The sequence below is a fragment of the Canis lupus genome, chromosome 3, assembly GCF_048164855.1.
Source record: "Canis lupus baileyi chromosome 3, mCanLup2.hap1, whole genome shotgun sequence".
NCBI lineage: Eukaryota > Metazoa > Chordata > Mammalia > Carnivora > Canidae > Canis > Canis lupus.
Window position 1 is genome coordinate 15,076,655 of NC_132840.1, and position 19,422 is coordinate 15,096,076.

Genomic DNA, 19,422 nt, shown 5'->3' on the forward strand with positions numbered 1-19,422 from the left:
GTTGCTTTTTTTGGGCATTCTATCTCTCTCTGGGTCACTTTTGAGCAGACACACCGGCAGTGGGTTTTAATTTTCTCATATCAACAAGAAGAGCATACAAGTACAAATATAACCAGAAAGACATTTCCAGATGACTTACTAAGCAGGGCAGGAGAAAGCATTGCATATTTTGGGTTCAGTTGTTGGCTTGGTTCTCGCATTGCAGAACGAGGAACTGACTTGAGTGTTTTGATCTCGTAAGCAAATGGCCTTTATGCTTATGTAACCTAATAAGACATCAAGAGTTACAAAGTGAAAATTACAGATAACCAGATTCAACTTCGTTTCCAAGTGCAGCTTCTGACTTAGCAGGCCTCTGATGTTTTACTTAAGGTACCGAATCCAAATACTGTGTGGAGAACACCTCCTTTTGATAAAATCTGCAACTAATTTGAATCCCATTCCCCCCCTCCCCAAGATCATAGTTTTCATATTTTAATAGTTTTAATGTGTAGCTTCTTAGTTTTCAAGACCGCTGCAGATTCTTGAACCACGAAGTGACAAATACAACCTTCTGAAAACAGGGTGGCTGGAAAGGGGGAACTCCTCAAAAACTTTAACTCGCGCTGTATCCATCTATTGGGAAATGTTCTTCAAAGAAAAACTGTTGGTTAATTATGTGTGGAAACTCTACTATCCTGCTTTTTCCCTGAAGCATCTTCTACTTCCATAAGAAGTGGATAGAAACAAAAAGTTGAACTCTCTGAATATGTATTCAAACCTGTCAGCTATTCTTGTTTTGTTGTTTTGGTTCAGAGGCACCTATTGCCTGACTTGCAATGTTTGTCCCCGGACTTCTCATCAGAGGCACATATTTTTTGTGTGTGAATAATTTTGTCTGTCAGTTCCCCAAATAGGAATGCTGCTTCCTCTCTGAATTCTGATTGTTTATATTTTTCCTTAAAATGGAATCTGAGAAACAATGAAAAGTCACTCCTGTAATAATGATTAGGTCAAAGTAGGTCTGCTTGGAGGAGGCATTTACCGAACACTAGGATTCCCTTACGTTAATCGTTTACTTCCAGAGCATTAATTCATTTGGACTCTCCTTCTCACATGCCTCGGACACACTACAGTCTGTAAGTCATGTGGAGGGATTGCTAAATCAAGGCAAGGGAGAATCCCATAATGCACTTCTCCAGCATCCTCCCTCCGCTTGGACTTATTCCCCATAAATGGAAAATGGATGGACTCTCTCTCCTTCCCAAGGAACTGTGCTCTCCCGGAAATACCAGGAAGTTAGTGCAAATGATCTCAAAGAGCATTTGGCACATGAAAAACTGCTCATCGTTCAAGACCAAGTGCAAAAAAGCTGAGTATAATGTATCGATAGCATGGTTTCTGTGCAGTGAAAAAAGAATATGATCTGTGTGGTGTATGTCTGAGAACATCTAACACCCCTGTTTTTATACTTGCATAAGAAAACAATAGAGTAAAAAAAAAATAAAAAATAAAAAATAAAAAAAAGAAAACAATAGAGTGACACAGACAAAAGTATTAACATTGGCTTTTGCTGATTAAAGGATTAGGGAAAATTATTTTCTTCTGCCTAGCATGTTGCCTTTAAAACGTGTATTACTAAAAATGTATTACTTTTGGTCATTTTACATTTTCTTCTCTTCTCTAAGTATAACACACAGTGTTGTATTACTGTCAGGTGCACAACATACTGATTCAACAATGCTATGCATTGCTCATTGCCCATCATGATACATGGGCTCTGAATCCCCTTCATCTATTTCTATAAAAATGTATTACCTTTCAAGTATTTAATATATTTAAAAAGAAGTATTTCCTCGTATTTTATTAATTAGCACAAACACCCGAAGCAGCCTCATAGACTGAAGAACTTCTTCATTTTCTGTATTTCTGCTCTGTGTCGGGTTCAAGATGCCCCACTGTGCTTAGGGGGCGGACACGGTTGGGAGACCCACCATCACCAGATGCTCTGATAATGAGAGAATGAGTGACCAAACCTTCATGCTTCAGTTTTATGGGTCCATTTAGAGACTTTCATTCTTCTCAAAGGGGAAAGCATAGTGAAAAGACTGCCTTACACACAAAAATATGAGTGTTTTGGATCAAAATAAAAACGGTTGCCTTCTACTCACTGAGAGGATGGTTGTTGTTTCCCCTCCCTTAGGAGAGGGATTTCTCAGATTGAACACACTTCCCTCCCAATAGAGATTTTGCTGGCCTCATCCCAGAGGGGATGCAGTGATATGACACCCGTGTTTCAGACAGAGGCCTTATGTTTGCCTTGCCTGTGTTCTCTCTGGTTCTGACCCTACCTTCCACAAGCTTCAGTGGAGGTTCTTACTGACAGAAAAGTCAGTATAGGGAGAAACTAAACTGTTGGCTGAAAAGAAAAATATAAATAAAGGGGTCTTTTGTAGATTTCTCCCCCAAAATTCAGATATATAACTTTTGAGTCCTGCTTCTGAATGACTCGGATTTTGGGAGACTTGGTTCCTTCTCTGTAGGAATATCCTCAAAGAGTATAATAATATTTGCTTTTTATAGGGATGGTTTCCACAAAACACAGTTCTTTTGTTGCTTAGTTAAATCATACAATTTAAAGAGGTCTGAGATCAAAGAACCTGTTTTGAGAGGAGACTTGGAAGGTAGAATTGGGAAATCCACTACCTCCACCACAGGAGACGGAGCATTCGGACTGCACTGTACTCCAGGCGTGGCTGTGCCTTTTTGAGGCTGGCTGAGTTCCATTCGCGACCTTGGGAAGTGCATACTTCCAAGCTATCCCCGGATTTTTGCCTTGCATCAGGACCTGGACAGCATAAGATACAAACCAGAGATTGAGAGACAGGTCAGACCCTGGCATTCCAGAAATCTCACCAAACGTTTTAAAGATATTTGTACGACATTTTGACCTTCACGTTGGGTCACACCATTGTTCCCAAGTATGTTTTATGTTGATTTCAGGTTTTCCCTTGATACTTTAAAATGTGTATTTCCATGTCATCAAAGCTGTGATTTAGATAGATGCTCAATAGGGAAATATGGCTTGACATTTGCTATATGCCCACAACCTTCAACTCTATGAAGATCCATTAATAAAGCAAAAAAAAAACCTTTTTTTTTTTACAGTATATTGAAGGAAGTAAGGTTATATTATGAGGTCCAATCTTCCCATTTAACCTGAAAGCATGACACAGTACTAACACACAGCGGTGCCTCACAGATAATGGTGGAAACTGAAAAAAATATATTTATATTTATATATTTGTGTATTTATTCATATATTTATATACCCTGGGCCACAATTTAAAGTTTCCTGGGTGCCATGAGAAGCTGGACACAAGGGAGGTACTCCAAAAACTGCAGACTACCCCTATCATCCACTTGAGAATCCAAGCAGGCTTTAGTAGGATTTCCAAAGAGAATCTGTCCAAAGAAAACGTGTCTGTTGATTTTGTACCAGGATGAATGGATAAGACAAAAATAAATAGGATCAGAAGTAGGGGTTGGTAATGTATATACAGGAATGGATTTAATCTCTAATATCAAATGGACTTAGGATACAAGAAAAGATGCTCAACATCACTGATCACCAAGGAAGGACAAATGAAAACTACAATGAGATATCACCTCACACCAGCCAGAATGGCTAAAATCAACAACACAAGAAAGAGCAGGTGTTGGCAAGGATGCGGAGAAAGAGAGTTCCTCCTGCACTGCTGGTGGGAATGCCAACTGGAGCACTACTGTGGAAAACAGTATGGCGGTTCCTCAAAAAGCTAAAAATAGAACTACCCTATGATCCAGCAATTACATGAAGATTTACTCAAAGAATACAAAAATACAAATTCAAAGGGATACATGCACTCCAATGTTTATAGCAGCATCATCTACAATAGCCAAATTATGGAATAGCCCAAGCGTCCATTGGTTGATGGATAAAGAAGAGGTGGTATTATATACAATGGAGTATTACTCAGCTATAAAAAAATAACGAAATCTTGCTATTTGCAATGAAATGGTTGGAGCTAGAGAGTATGATGTTAAGTGAAATAAGTCAGAGAAAGGCAAATACCATATGAGCTCACTCATATGTAGAATTTAAGAAACAAATGAGCACAGGGGGCAGGGGAGAATGAGAGAGAGTGGCAGACCAAGAAGAAGAGCCTTTCTTTAAAAGATTTCATTTATTTATTTGGGAGAGAGAGAGCCCAAGCAGGGGGATCAGGAGAAGAAGAAGCAGGCTCCCCACTGAGCATGGAGCCCAGCAAGGGACTTGATCTCAGGACCCTGGGATCATGACCTGAGCTGAAGGCAGACGCCCAACTGACTGAGCCACCCACATGCCCAAGAAACAGAGTCTTAACTCTAGAGAACACACTGAAGGTTACCAGAGCGGGGTGGGGGGGGGGACGAAACAGGTGATGGGGATTAAGGAGTGCACTTGTCCTGATAAGCACCAGGTGATGTATGAAAGTGCTGAATCAATATATTATAAACCTGAAACTAAGATTGCATTGTATATTAACTAGAATTTGAATTTTAAAAAAAGGACAAGGATTTAGGATAAATCTGATCCTATAAGGTCTGGCCACTAAAATAAGAGCAATCATTGACTGGCAGATCCTACTTGTTAGGCCCTTTGCTGGGCATTTTCTATGCATTATCTCAAAACATTCCTATAATAGCTCTACAATATAGCTGCTTATTTTTTCATTGGAAAAAAAACTGACAAGAAAGAACTTGTACAGAATCACACAGATGACCAGTGAATAAACTTAAAATAGAATGGGACCACCAACAAAATGTGCCTAAATACTGAAATTTATCACCTTGCTTTTGGTGTAGGCAAACATTATTTGCCTCCCTTTCTGATGCTCTCTTTTCTTAAATATTGCTTTTCTTTTTTTTTTTTTCCTTCTTTTAATTTCCAACATGAGTATAAATAGCTGTTTCTCTCCCACCCCAGGAGTCTTGTGGAAAATACTTTACCACTAGGACTGGGCATTCATGCCCAAAGAGCAAAGCAGATTTCCAGCTAAAAATAGGAAGCCCTGGCTCTATCTCTGTCTGGTGGGATCCCACTTCAGTTAAAGCTGGGTGGGTGGCAGCTGCTCAAGGACCTTCATTATACCAGACCACTGCTCAGGATGCTACAAAGTGGTTTCCACTTTGCTATTAGTTTCAATGTCTCCAGGAATATTATGGCTTACTCTGAAGATTCCATGGTGTGAACATCATTTGTTGTACAACAAAATGAATCTTGGTGCCTTCCAGAAACAACCAACATGCTGACAGATGGGTCTTTGTTCCCGTCGCCCCCATCCAAACCCAAACCAACACACAGCAGGTAATAATACCATTAAAACAGACAAATGCCAAATTCTCATTAGTCACCAATGAAAACGTCAAAATCAAGGTCCTAGAAGTCTTATTTTTGAGGATCTTTCTAGTTTTTTTCTTCTTTTTATAGCTCTGTCATACAACTGTTCTTGATATTAAGTAACAACTTAGAGTTTTATTTGCAAACTAGAATTTTGAGAGAGGTTTTACATTCCGAAAATAATCTTGATGCTCATTGACATTTCAACTCAATTTCTCCTTCAATTAAAGTAGTATCTTGTATGTAACACTTTGGGTTTGTTTTCTCTGTGCCATATCTCTACGCAAAATCTCTTTGTACAGAGATCTCATAGGAGAGAGTAATACAGTGCACCTGCCCATGTGTAGCAGTAAAATGTAGGTGAAGCACATAGGAGATATAGTGAGCACTAAAGCCCATGGGGCAGGATGATTTTTACAATCCATGGAGTTGTATCACACACAGGCGTAGGGGAGACATGTTCATGTGTTAAGCATGACAGAGAAAAGAAATCCACTCACTTATCTCCACTTCCTAAGACCATCCCATTCTCTTCCATTCAAACTAGATTCTGACTTTGACTACTATAGGGCAAAAGGGTGCCCAATGGAAATGCGAGAAAAATTAAAAATATTAGTTCTTGCCTTTTGAGTTTAAAAGACTTACGTTGTGGTGATTTCAAAGGGGTTTAACACACTTTCAGTGGGCATTGAAAATATATTCTACTTTCATCTTTTAGACAGACTCTAGAACCTAAGCCATATGTGTCCTGTGGTTTCACTGTAAAACATTTTAAAATGTTGCTGTGAACAGTAGGATGTAGTTTAAGAAAAAAAATTACGCAGCAAGTGTCATTATTATTAAACAAAACCAATCAAGATGTTAAGTTTCTCTCAGCCTCCAGGAAAGCTACCCAGGAAAGAGAATTATCAATGCTACCAACAAGAAGAATTTACACCATCTCCCCTGTCAAACTTGTTTCTGCATCTGTACTCATACTCTAGCTCTCCTTCCTTAACCCAGGATGCCCTACTCTAGCTCCTGTTTGGTCCAGGTTCTCCACCACCCTCCAGATTCCATCTTCCCGCATCTATATAATGACACCACTACTATAGTTGCCCACTCCCCTTATCTTGAGATTTACTGAAATTTGCCTATTAGATCTTTTCCATCAGCATCAAGCATGCTATCATCTCTCTCATCTTAATAATACTCCACATAAGTGGGTGGGATAGATCTCTACTTAATCTCTCCAGCTCATGTCCCATTTCACTGATTCCCTTTACAGCAAAAATCCCTCAAAGAGTTGTCTTCACTCTCTGTCTCCATAGCTTTTCTCATTCACACATGATCCTTCTGGATCAAGCACCCCTCCCCCGCACATCACTGAAACTGTTCTTTCAAGGGCACCCTGCCATATCCAATAGTTGATGGGCCCCATCTTACTGGACACACTGATCACTTCCTCATTGCTTTGCTACCAGAAGCTCATTCTCTCAGTTCTTTTCCTGCCTCACAGAACTTCCTTCCTAGTTTCTTTGCTTGAATCCTCCTTATCTTCTAACTATTTATTATCAAAGTGACCTCCAACTTCTTTACCTCTCGTTTGTCTACATACGTTCCTTTTTTTAAATAGTAAATTTATTTTTTATTGGTGTTCAATTTGCCAACATACAGAATAACACCCAGTGCTCATCCCGTCAAGTGCCCCCCTCAGTGCCCGTCACCCATTCACCCCCACCCCCGCCCTCCTCCCCTTCCACCACCCCTAGTTCGTTTCCCAGAGTTAGGAGTCTTCATGTTCTGTCTCCCTTTCTACATACATTCCTGTAGGTGATTTCATGTGATTTCTGATTTTAAGTACAGTTCATATGCTGACTACTCCCAAATCACAACTCCCCACATTTTCCAAGAGAACATTCTACAGTGATGATAGGGTACTATAATCCCATGTTGCTTCACATGGTAGCCACAAGCCACATGTGGCCACTGAGCTCTGGCATACTACTATGACTAAATAAACTTTACATTTAATTTACATCTAAACTTAAATAACCGTATGTGGATAGAGGCTCCCCTGTTAGGCAGCAGAGCTGGAGATGAAACCCATCCTCTGAGGTTCAGATTCACACATTCAGCTGCCTAGGGAGTAGCTCTACTTGAATGTTAAAAAGGCCTATCATCATACAATATGGAACTCATGGCTCTCCTCTCTGTAACCTACTCTTCTCAATCCCATGTAATGGCAATTGTTCTTTCCAATTGTTCGGGCCAAAATTAAAAAGTTGGAAGCATCCTGATCTCCTTTTTCTCCCACTCTGCATCTGGTCAATCAGGACACGGTTGTTCCGTGTACCTCCAATCTGATCATGTCTCACTTTGTCTATCACTACTATTACTTCTCTGGTCTGAGCTACCATCATCACCTCTTCTGATTTCCATGGTGAAGGTGCTCTAGGGCTGAGGAGGAGCCATATTCTCCAAATAGAGGAGATAAGGCTGTACCATTCAGTATTATAAAAATTGCTTGCTGACAGTTACTTAAGGGATTACAAACAAAGGGCCTTAGAACCTGTGAAGGAACATCAAATGCTACTGTGAAATTTGGGGTGGGGGCAGGGGGGACGGATCACATGACTAACTGAAGAAGCTTTGTAAGCTGTCATTTCATTAATAAACTATCTTGGTGATGATTTCCACAAAGAAGCCACAAAACAACAGATAATTTTTTCTTTGAGGATTTCTATCCCCTTATGAGGGGCAAACCTTTATACTGAGTTTCCCATTTTTCTTGCCTCACAGTTTAAACAAAAATATCTAAGGATCCTCTGAAGGGTAAAACTTTAATTTTAAAAAATTATTTAAATTCTGGTTAGTTAACATACAGTATAATATTAGTTTGAGGTGTACAATATAGTGACTCCGCGCCTCCATACAGCACACAAGCGCACTCCTTCATCCCCATCACCTATTTCACCCCCCTCCGGCCACGCATCCATCTCTCTTCTGGTAACGCTCAGTTTGTTCTCTATTTAAGACTCCATTTCTTAGTTTGTTCCCTGCCCCTGACCCTCCTTGCTCATTTGTTTTGTATCTTAAATTACACTTATGAGTGAAATCATGTGGTATTTGTCTTTCTCAGACTGACTTATTTTGCTTAGCATAAGACTTTCTAGCTCCATCCATGTCATTGCAAATAGCGAGATTTCATTCTTTTTGATGGCTGAGTAATATTCCTTTGTATGTATATGCCACATTTTTACCAATTCACTTGGACACTTGGGCTGTTTTCATAATTTGGCTATTGTAGATAATGCTGCTACAAATATTAGGGTTCACATTTCCCTTTGAATTAGTATTTTTGTATTCTTTTGGTAAATGGTCCTGCAATTGCTGGATTGTAGGGTAGTTCTATTTTTAACTTTTTGAGAAACCTCCATACTGCTTTCCAGAGAGGCTGCACCAGTTTGTATTCCCACCAACAGTTGATTTTAGCCATTCTGACAGGTGTGAAGTGACATCTTATTGTAGTTTTGATCTGTATTTTCCTGATGATTGGTGACATTGTGCATCTTTTCATATGTCTATTGGCCATCTATATATTTTCTTTGGAGAAATGTCTGTTCATGTCTTCTGTTTTTTTTTTATGTTTTCTGTTTTTTAATTGGATTATTTGGTTTTAGGGAGTTGAGTTTTATGAGTTTTTAAAATATGTTTTAGATTCTAACTCTTAATTCAATATGTCATTTTCAAATAACATTTTCAAATATTTCCCATTCAGGAGGTCTTTTAGTTTTGTTGATAGTTTCCTTTGCTGTGCAGAAGTTTTATATTTTGATGTAGTCCCAATGGTTTATTTTTGTTTTTGTTTCTCTTGCTTCAGGAGACATATCTAGAAAGCAGTTGCTATGGCTAACATTAAAGAAGTTACTGCCTGTGTTCTCTTCTAGGATTTTTATGGTTTCAGGTCTTCTCACATTTAGGTCTTTAATCCATTTTGAATTGATTTTTGGGTATCGTATAAGGAAGCAGTACAGTTTCATTTTTTTGCATGTTGTATCCAGTTTTCCCAACACCGTTTGTTGAAGAGATGGTCTTTTTCCTCTTGGATATTCTTTCCGACTTCGCCAAAGATTAATTCACCATGTAATTGTGGATTCATTTCTGTTTTTTTTTTAATTTTATTGGAGTTCAATTTGCCAACATATAGCATAACACCCAGTGCTCAACCCATCAAGTGCCCCCCTCAGTGCCTGTCACCCAGTCACCCCAACCCCTCGCCCACCTCCCCTTCCACCACCCCTTGTTTGTTTCCCAGAGTTAGGAGTCTCTCATGCTCTGTCACCCTCACTGATATTTTCACTCATTTTCTCTCCTTTCCCCTTTATTCCCTTTCACTATTTTTTATATTCCCCAAATGAATGAGACCATATAACGTTTGCCCTTCTCCGATTGACTTACTTCATTCAGCATGATACCTATTCTGCTCCATTCATCTACATGTCTATTTCTGTGCCAGTACAGAATTTTGTTTGTTATAGTTTTATAATATAATTTGAAGTCCAGAATTGTGATGCTTCCAGCTTTGCTTTTTTCAAGATTGCTTTGGCTATTCGGGGTCTTTCCATACAAATTTGTACATTCCGTACACTTTTTAGGATTGTTTAATCAAGCTCTGTGAAAAATGCTGTTGGTATTTTAGCAAAGATTGCTTTAAATGTGTGGATTGCTTTGGGTAGTATAGACATTTAAACAATATTCTTCCAATCTACGAGCAGGGAATGTCTTTCCACTTCTTTCTGTCATCTTCAATTTCTTTCATCAGTGCTTTAATAGTTTTTGGAGTATAGTCCTCTTTGGTTAGGTTTATTTCTTATTATTTTTGGTACAATTATAAATGGAACTGATTGCTTAATTTCTCTTTCTACTGCTTCATTATTGGTATATAGAAATGCAACAGATTTCTGTATATTGGTTCCATATCTTGTGACTTTACTGAATTCATTTATCAGTTCCAGCAGTTTTTTTGGTGGATTCTTTAGGGTTTTCTATATAGAGTGTCATGTCACCTGCGAATAGTGAAAGTTTTACTTCTTTCTTGTTGGTGTAGGAGCCTTTTAATTCTTTTTGTTGTCTGATTGCTGTGGCTAGGACTTGCAGTACTATGCTGAATAACAGTGGTGAGAGTGGACATCCCTGTCTTGTCTAGACCATAGAGGAAAAGCTCTGTTCTTCCCTCACTGAGGATATTAGCTGTGGGTTTTTCAAATATGGCTAATTAGTATGTTGAGTCATGTTCCCTCTAAACCTACTTTGTTGAAGGTTTTTACCATGAATAGATGTTGTACTTTGTCAAATGCTTTTCAATGTCTGTTGAAATTATCTGATGGTTCTTATCCTTTCTCTTATTAATGTGATGTATCATGTTGATTGATTTGCAAATATTGAACCACTCTTGCAACCCAGGAATAGATCCCACTTGATCATGGCAAATGATTTTTTAAATGTATTGTTGGATTTGATTTGCTAGTTTTGTGGAGGATTTTTGTATCTACCTATCAGAGACAGTGGCCTATAGTTTTCTATTTTAGTGGGATCTTTATCTAGTTTTGGTACCATGGTAATGCTGGCCTCATAGAATGAATTTGGAAGTTTTCCTGCCTTTTCACTTTTTTTGAAATAGATTGAGAAGGATAAGTATTAACCTGAAGAGTAACATTCTTGAGCTAAAACTAAAAACAGCAGCAAAGATTTGATTCCAAGAGGGCTACTAATCCACTTTATATTATCAAAGTACTAAGTTTATTCAGCCAGCCAAAGCAAGAAGAGAAATAACTTACACAATTCATTACAAATATGCACAACATTATATGAATGTATTCATATAATATATGGCACACAGGACACATCATTTATATTTTGTTTGCGGAACACATTAATGCATTCAGTGAATGCATAAATTAATAAAAGATTCTCAGCACTAAAAGTCAAATGACTTAAGGCTTGAGTAAATTGTCTATGTTGCTGTTAATTCACATGCAGAGTCGTGTGTGCCATCACGTAGACTGAAAGACAATATTTGTATAAACCAGCAAAGTTGACTTAAGTGTCTAACATCAGCTTATAAAGGCCTCTGAAAGACAGTAATTATTTAAATAAATAGATATCAAGGCCAAGTATATAAAAGATGAGTACTTGCCAATTATATTATTTGCTTCTCAATGATAATTAAGGTATTCTCTGCCTTTTTCTTTATCCTGTATTGAGAAGAAAAATGACCAAGAACAGACTACATAGCAATCATCTTGCCTCTCACTATTTGATGCGGCAAATAGTCAATCCTTTGGTATATGTGCTGCCGAAATGAGCACAATAGTCAATCCTTTGGTAACAGTGTGTCTGCCTAGCTAATAGAATCTCTATTAGTCACTCTTTCATCCTATTCTCAAAAGAGAGGACTGTCTTTAAAAAACAAAAAAATCAATCCTAAAGAATGGCTACAGAAATTGTAGGGCCTGATACAAAGTGAAAACGCAAGACCTCTTGTTTAAGAAACATTATTGGGGTACCTGAGTGGCTTAATTGATTAAAGGTCTGGTTTCGGCTCTGGTCATGATCCCGGGGTCCTGGGATGGAGCCCCTCATCAGGCTCCCTGCCTGGCAGGAGTCTGCTTCTCCCTCTGCCCCTCCCCCTCTCTCCAATAAAGTATTTTTAAAAATTATTAAGACTTTTAAGTTAGTGACAGCAGAGCAGTAAACCAAACAGAGTCCTTCTGAGCATGAGGCTTTGTGGACTTTGCCGGTCCCACATCCACAAGGCCAGCTTCGTCTGATCTCTAAGGTTGTCACCTGTACCAGTTTTAAGACACAGTTTTAGATTTTCCAAGTTCTGAAGTTCTAAATGACCCTGTGGTCTAACCTTGATGTCACCCATCCTTCCCATATGGGGACTATAGCCTCTGGTGAGGTGGGCTTGCACCTAAGTGCCTCAGTGTGACCCTGGCCGTCCCTTTGATCACAGGCTGTCCCACCCAAACCTGGAGAGCACGAGCATCATGTGCAATAACCACACAGCAAAGACTCCAGCTTCCCCCATGAATGCTGGGCAGCACGTCTGGAAACATCCAGAATAAGGGGTGATTTAGAACATGATAGTCCCTGCCACTCACATCTATTTTAAAGCATTTTCAGCAACCTTGTCAAAAGCAGTCAATAACTGTTCTCAGCACTAGTGGAGAACGCAGATGCCCTCCAGGTCACGGGAATGCCCCCCACCCTCCGTCAGTGGCAGAAATTCACAATAACTGTTTCAGAGCCACCCCACACTGCATGTCAGACTGTACGGCGAGCTGGTAAATGCACAAATTTAGAAAGACCGCCAGTGATTCAGTCTACTTAACTGGACTTAGTCCAGAGAATTTTCCAGCCAACTGGCACTGGGTCTCTAATTTACAGCTGGCAAGCAACCTCCTTAACTACTTCCAGGTCCTCAGTAGAACTGTTTAATGTCTACCTTTAACACACGAACCACCTGACTTCAGACACAACATTCAGCAGCTTTGACCGCAGGGTGCAGAGTTATAAAATTTACAGCTTCTTAAGTTGGAAAACCACAGACGGGCTGGACTCTACCAACTGCCCTCTGAGGGAAGGGGGTTTGGTTTCTGCCTAGGGCATAGGAAGTTAAAACAAAGGACACATTGAGTAATCTTGGTAAACATCTTTCTTTTGCTCCCACTTTTAATATTTAATGTTAAAACTATGAATGCCTTCAACCAGTGCTGCATTTTCTTCATTTAAGGCCTTTTATTATTTTAATTTTAATTTTTTAAAGATTAATTTATTTTTTTGAGAGAGAGCATGTGCACACGGGCGTGGCGGAGAGGGGCAAAGGGAGAGGATCCCAAGCAGATTCCGAGCTGCATGTGGAGCCCCATGTGGGGCTCAATCTCATCACCTGAGCAGAAATTAAGAGTTCCATGCTCAATGGACTAAGCCACCCAGGGGGCCCCCTCATTTAAGGCGCTTTGAAAAAAAAAAAAAAAGTCCTAATTCTCCCATGTAAATCAGAGTTATAGGGAGGCTTTAAAGACTGGCTTTTTAATTAATACAAGCTAGAAAGCTTGTTTCTTGTCCTCAATAATTCATTTGACTTCTTTGAAACAACAGCAATGCTTATTGCGCTTATTGCATGCCAAAGTACTGTATGTGCATCGTCTCACTTAAAGTTGGTAACAATACCATGTATCATGAGGAAGGCTGAGTGCTGCTCATACCCCAGTCCTGTAGCTGAACAGACCAATTCCAGGGGCACGGGCCCAGTTAAGTGGCAACACTGGGACTCAGGTCTCTGACACTGACTCCAACTTGACATCTTCTCTCTTACAACACTCTTCCCCAAACTCTGAAACACAATGTCCGGGACCGCACTTTAAAATTCTGAACACTGGGACTCCTGGGTGACTCAGTGGTTGAGCATCCGCCTTCGGCTCGGGTCGTGATCCCGGGGTCCTGGGTTCGGGTCCCGCATCAGGCTCCCCGCAGGGAGCCTGCTTCTCCCTCTGCCTGTGTCTCTGCCTCTCTCTGTGTATGTGTGTCTCTCATGAATAAATAAATAAAATCTCTTTTAAAAATCAAACAGAAGCTCTGAACCCTGTACGAGCCGCTGGAAAGACTGTCTCCCAGGGATTCAGCGGCTCTCTGGAGCATGTGCCTGCTGCTTTGGGCTCACACCTGGAACCTGTATTTCCCGAATGGGCCAAGGGCTGGGTTGAGCCTCCACGACTTCTCATCCCCTCAGTCCGTCTTCTCCTGTGTTCGTTTGGATGTTTTACCCAGTTGCTCTCGTGATGACTGAGATCCGACCCGCTTTGTAGGTTGGCCCTTCTGGATAAACTGAGACTCGCACCGCACGTTACAGGCCGGGCGACGCTCAGGGAAGGGACAGCCTTGGGCAGCGTGCTGTCACCTTTTGCTAAGGCCCTGCGATTCCTGGAAGCCCCCGTGATGTCGCAGCTCCGCCAGTGATCTTTGTCTTCTCAATTGCTTCCAGGCTGGAAGAACACGACCAGGTGTCACCAGGCCTCTGGTGCGACAGGAGGCAGCACGGACTCCGCTGGGGACGGGCCGTGCACCTATTAGGCGCCTTCAAAGGTGTGGGCGGACACGCGAGCCTGGCTCCACTTCTCGCTCACCCGCCGGCCTGCCTCCCAGTCTAATGATCAGAAATAAATAGTGTGCTCCGGCCGTCATGGAAGCATTTGCCATGAATTAACCGGAGGCCACGCTTCAAATAGCGAATGGCAGCCTCTAGACGAATGATGTGGCATCAAAAAAGCGCCTCTGAATCGTCCTCTGGAGTCTGAGGTTCGCATCATCTGTTCTGAATTACTTCCCCATTACTGCTTTGCCTCTTGTGTTTTGGGTCCTCGCTCAGTCCAGTGACTTGGCTGTACACCACCCCCCCCGCCCTGGTCCGGGCGCATCTGGACCCACGGCGACCCCAGGGCCCAGCAAGAGCCAGAGGGGGAGCTCGCCGGGCGCAGGCCACCGTGTCCCTGATCGTGCGCCCGCCGCCTGCTCCCCGCCGCCCCCATCATCTCCTTGGGCCCAAGTGCGGACCAAGCTGTTTATTGCAGTTTTCCTTAGAGGTCTCTCTCTGCCCTGGCTTGTGGCGAAGCGACTTCTCACGCACTGGCATTGCCAAGGCTGCTGCCCTGCCGTCGGGGGCAGGACACTGTGAAATGCAGGAGGGCTTCCAAAGAGTTAAACACTCCCACGCTGCCTAACAGGGAGGAGGAAGTCCTCAACATAAAAGAGAGCTTTTCTTTTGAAGACGTCTTAAAAAAAGGAATGAATGCTGTAAAAACATAGGGGATCATATTTCGGTCTCTGAATGGCAACCTGTGGTATCCTGTCATCCTGAATCCTGTTTATCAGCCAGAGATGAAGTGACTTTACAATGAAACACCGGTGATGAATTTCCTCACCTTCCCTCTGACGGTATGCTGGTTTGACACAGAGTGTGAGTCAGTTGTTTGGGGTGTCAGAGACAGAGACACAGAGAGACAGAAGGATGGAGAAAGAGAAAATGAGAGAGACAGAGAAGAAGTGGAAGAAAGAGCCAGAAGGGAGGAGAGGAATAAGGGGGAGGGGAGAGGATGACAAGGGGAGAATGCATCAACTATCAAGTAGCAAAAAAGCTCACCTTCAGCTGCTTCTAAAAACTGTGTCATCTCTAAGGAGATTCCTTATCATGAAAAATAAATTCTGCGTGTTTATAAAAGATTAATTTGTTTGTTTTGGGAGGAGAGAGAGAGAGAGAATGAGTGCAGAGGGGAGGGGCAGAGGGAGAAGGAAACAGAGAATTCAAGCAGACTCCATGCTGAGCGGACCCCGATTCAGGGCTCCGATCCCACGACCCTGAGGCCATGACCTGAGCCAAAACCAAGAGCTGGACGCTTAACCAACGGAGCCCTCCAGGTGCCCCGATTTTTTTTTTTAATTCTTGTCAAGGTCTCTTAAAACTGTACGTTAAACAGGCCTTTTACCCTGTGCTTGAACAAAGTACAAAGGGCATGACCTTACGTTACCTATATCTCAACCTCAACATGGAAAAATATTAAGTTTTCAGCTATTCTCAAAAAGCCCAACATATACCTGTGTATACTTCAGATTAAATGACCATTTTTTGATGAAAGCATGTGTAAATTTCAACTCTGATGATCAGTTTTCACATTTCTGCCAGTTCAAAATCTAAATTCTTACATAACACACACACACACACACACACACACACACACACACACAATCTAGCTACGTGGGTATAGAAGTAACACATTTAGCTTCTCTCATGTTCCCAAACTCAATAAAAAATACATCAGGTGGTGAGGTCCATACATAATATCCTAAAGACTTAACATACAAGCTGACTTTTCAATCCTTCTGATGACTAATGAGCGTACTGGTTCAATGATAAATTCTATAGATTTTATGCCAGATTTATGTTGTGGGGAATATGTTGAATAGAAGAAATATGTGGAAATTATCTAGTTTATAATAACTGTCTCTGTAGTGATCTCAGAAAGCATATGATTGCCAAATCAATATTGATTTTTTTTTTTTTATTGCTGGGGTACGTATGTGTATGAATAGTTTTTCCCTGGGTGATGCAGAAATGTAATACAGGGTCCTGAAAATTAGCTCCTTTTCTTCAAGTCATTTACATGTATATGTACAAATGTACTTCAAAATAAAAACTTGATTGATGGACTTAAATAATGCCTTAAAAATTTAAGGCCTAAGACAATCATATAAATCCTTGATTACTCTTAGGAATTTCCCTTGGCCACCAAGGAAATCAATGCAGCCAGCTCTGTTTAAATTGACATCCACCTGTTGCAAATGTTGAAACATGTAGAGTCAAGGTTCCAAGAAGAATGAATGTTTGTAACAGAGACTGCATTTTAAATTGGGTGACTCAGTGATAGAAGTGAAGGTCTGTTTTCCATTTAGTTTAAACTGAGCTTCCCTATAAAGACATTCTATAAGGTTTTGACATGTAAAAAGAACCAGACGCAGAAGGCACTTCTTTTTGGTGTCAGGCCACAAGTTAACTGACAGCAGTCAATTATTCCCAGGATTGCATTACCCTTGCCTTGCACTAGGCTACACCGGGGGGGGGGGGGGGGGGGGGGGAGGGGGGCGGGGGGAGTGAAAAGATCTGATAAAATCTACCACCCTGGGAGGGCAAGTTGCTACTCTCCCAAATTAAACTAAATCTGCTCTGAACAAACTGGTCAGCAACTTCTTATGTGCAAATTATTCACTTTGGGAAAGGCAAGGATTTTAGGAAGCATATTGATTCCTCAAATGCAATTTAGGAGCTCAAATTTCATTCCTTTAAATGCTATTCACTCTACTGAACTTTCAACCATATACTTTGAGAACTAGTCCTAAGAGATGATGCAATCCAGTGGTTTTTAAAATGTGTATCACGGAAGTTCAGACCTCTTCAGAGGACTTTGGATTATGACCGTGGTTTGGGACTGAAGGGCTGGGATGTGAAAAGGAGAAGGCTGGCCTCTCGGCTTGTCACTCCTGACTTTGGTCAGAAGCTCTCCTTTCATTTGCTTTATTAATACTATTATTACTTGAGTAGTTGACACACAGGGTTATATTTGTTTCAGATGTACAACGTAATGATTCAATAAATTTTGGAGGCTACAAAGATGAGTACGTCCTCTTTCTGCAATTATGGGGTTTGGGATGCTATAAAAGCACCTCAGGGTGCTGCCGTAGGATAGAGTGGAAGACATTAGTTTAGCCTCAAATGAGAAGATTGGGACCCAGAGATTTTAAGTGACTCATGCAAAGTGACATAGGGAATAGCAGAGCCAACCATTTGTATAGATGTTCCTTGTTCTAATCTATGTTGCTTCTAACAAGAATGGGATTCACATATAAAATTCACTCTTTACAGACTATAATGTTTTGGCAACATGATTTATGTCTTACCCACTTGTGCATCTCCAATGCCTCATACACAACTGGGCAAAAAATTCGGTGCCCAATGAACGTTTGTTTAATTTTATTTTTACCAGACATGGAAGTGAACGGGGAAAACTGCTTTGAAAGTAGCTATCTAGATCAAAACATACCACGGTGGTTGAAGATGGGACCTAGCTAAGATATTGGGAGGATCTGATTAATACATATGAAGGAGAGAAACATTATCTCCCCAATGCCATCCCCATGTGTTTTGACAAACATACCCTTCTGCTGAATTTTACACTATAATAAGAACTTAGCGAACATTCAGAAATTTTAAGAGGCCAAGAGAGAAAGTGCTTTCTTTCACAGACTTATACTTTCTGTGGATGGAATAGCATTTTTCACTTTGGTAGGTTCCCACACTTTGATTCCAGCATCCCACAGGGCTATTAAAACACATTCAACATTTTTATATTGGAGTGAACATATTTTTGGCTCCCAAAGTATTCATTTTGGTTCAATCCATAGTTGTATGGAAAGGCACGTGAACTTTATTTAACTTCCTTTAAAGAATATAGCCATGGATTACTTGGATACTGATATATAGTTTCATTTTAGAAAATGTACATTATTGCTTATTGTGATTTTAAGTTTTAAAAATCACCCTGTTCTACCGATGTTGGAAAGGTATGAACATGTGATAAAAACTGAGCAGGAATTTGATGACGTCCTCCTCAGAGCAATAAAGTACAATTTATATATTAAAGTCATTAACCCAAATTCTTTTAAAAGATAAAACAGACATAATGCTAGGTTACTAGATTTGATTTTTCTTTTTTCTTTTTTTTATCTCCTAACATGGTTGCAACTTTTGAATGAAACTGTAACTCCTTTAAAAATACAAGCAAGGCATGTCCAACTAATCATACAAGTCTCCCTCTAGATTGTTTTCAGACAGGTCACATTCCTAAGATGTTAATTTAAGCTTTCATTCAACCTGTAGGTAGAAAGAGTCCATAAAGTACAATTCTGTACAACATTTAAGCAAATGTGACCTTAATCCATTGTGGCAAAACTATGACCTTGTATTAGTAGATATTATTACAGTTCTTATTTTAGTCATATAGTAGTAAGAAACTGTTAAAAAAATACATATCCGGTTGAACCCAGGGAAGACTTTATGTTTTTATAATTTTATTTGGATTTAGCCAAATAGTTCTCCTTAAATTTTGACCTATTTTCAAGGAGGTGTCTGTATTTGCAAGGAGACAGATGGTGGACCTGGCCAATTTTGGAGAACTCCATCACTAACTGAGGTCCTCCTTCCATTTCAACTAATATTCGATAAAGGAGGAAAGACTATCCATTGGAAGAAAGACAGTCTCTTCAATAAATGGTGCTGGGAAAATTGGACATCCACATGCAGAAGAATGAAACTAGACCATTCTCTTACACCATTTCTTAAAAATAGCTCCATCAGGAAAAATTTAGGACCTGGTGAGCACTCTAAAGATTTAGTGTCAGTCAGGGCTACAAAATATGGATGAATG

The 19,422-nt window shown here is 40.4% G+C and overlaps 1 protein-coding gene across 1 annotated transcript in view; it reads right to left on the reverse strand.

Moving 5' to 3' along the window:
- The window catches only part of ADAMTS18 (ADAM metallopeptidase with thrombospondin type 1 motif 18), a 74,944-nt gene that overhangs the window by 16,817 nt on the left and 38,705 nt on the right, over positions 1-19,422 (reverse strand). Inside the window, exons 14-15 of the mRNA XM_072818942.1 lie at positions 2,686-2,827; positions 140-266 (exon numbers count right to left, since the gene is read on the reverse strand). Of these exons, the coding sequence (XP_072675043.1) occupies positions 140-266; positions 2,686-2,827 (269 nt within the window). The remainder of the gene's footprint in view (positions 1-139; positions 267-2,685; positions 2,828-19,422) is intronic.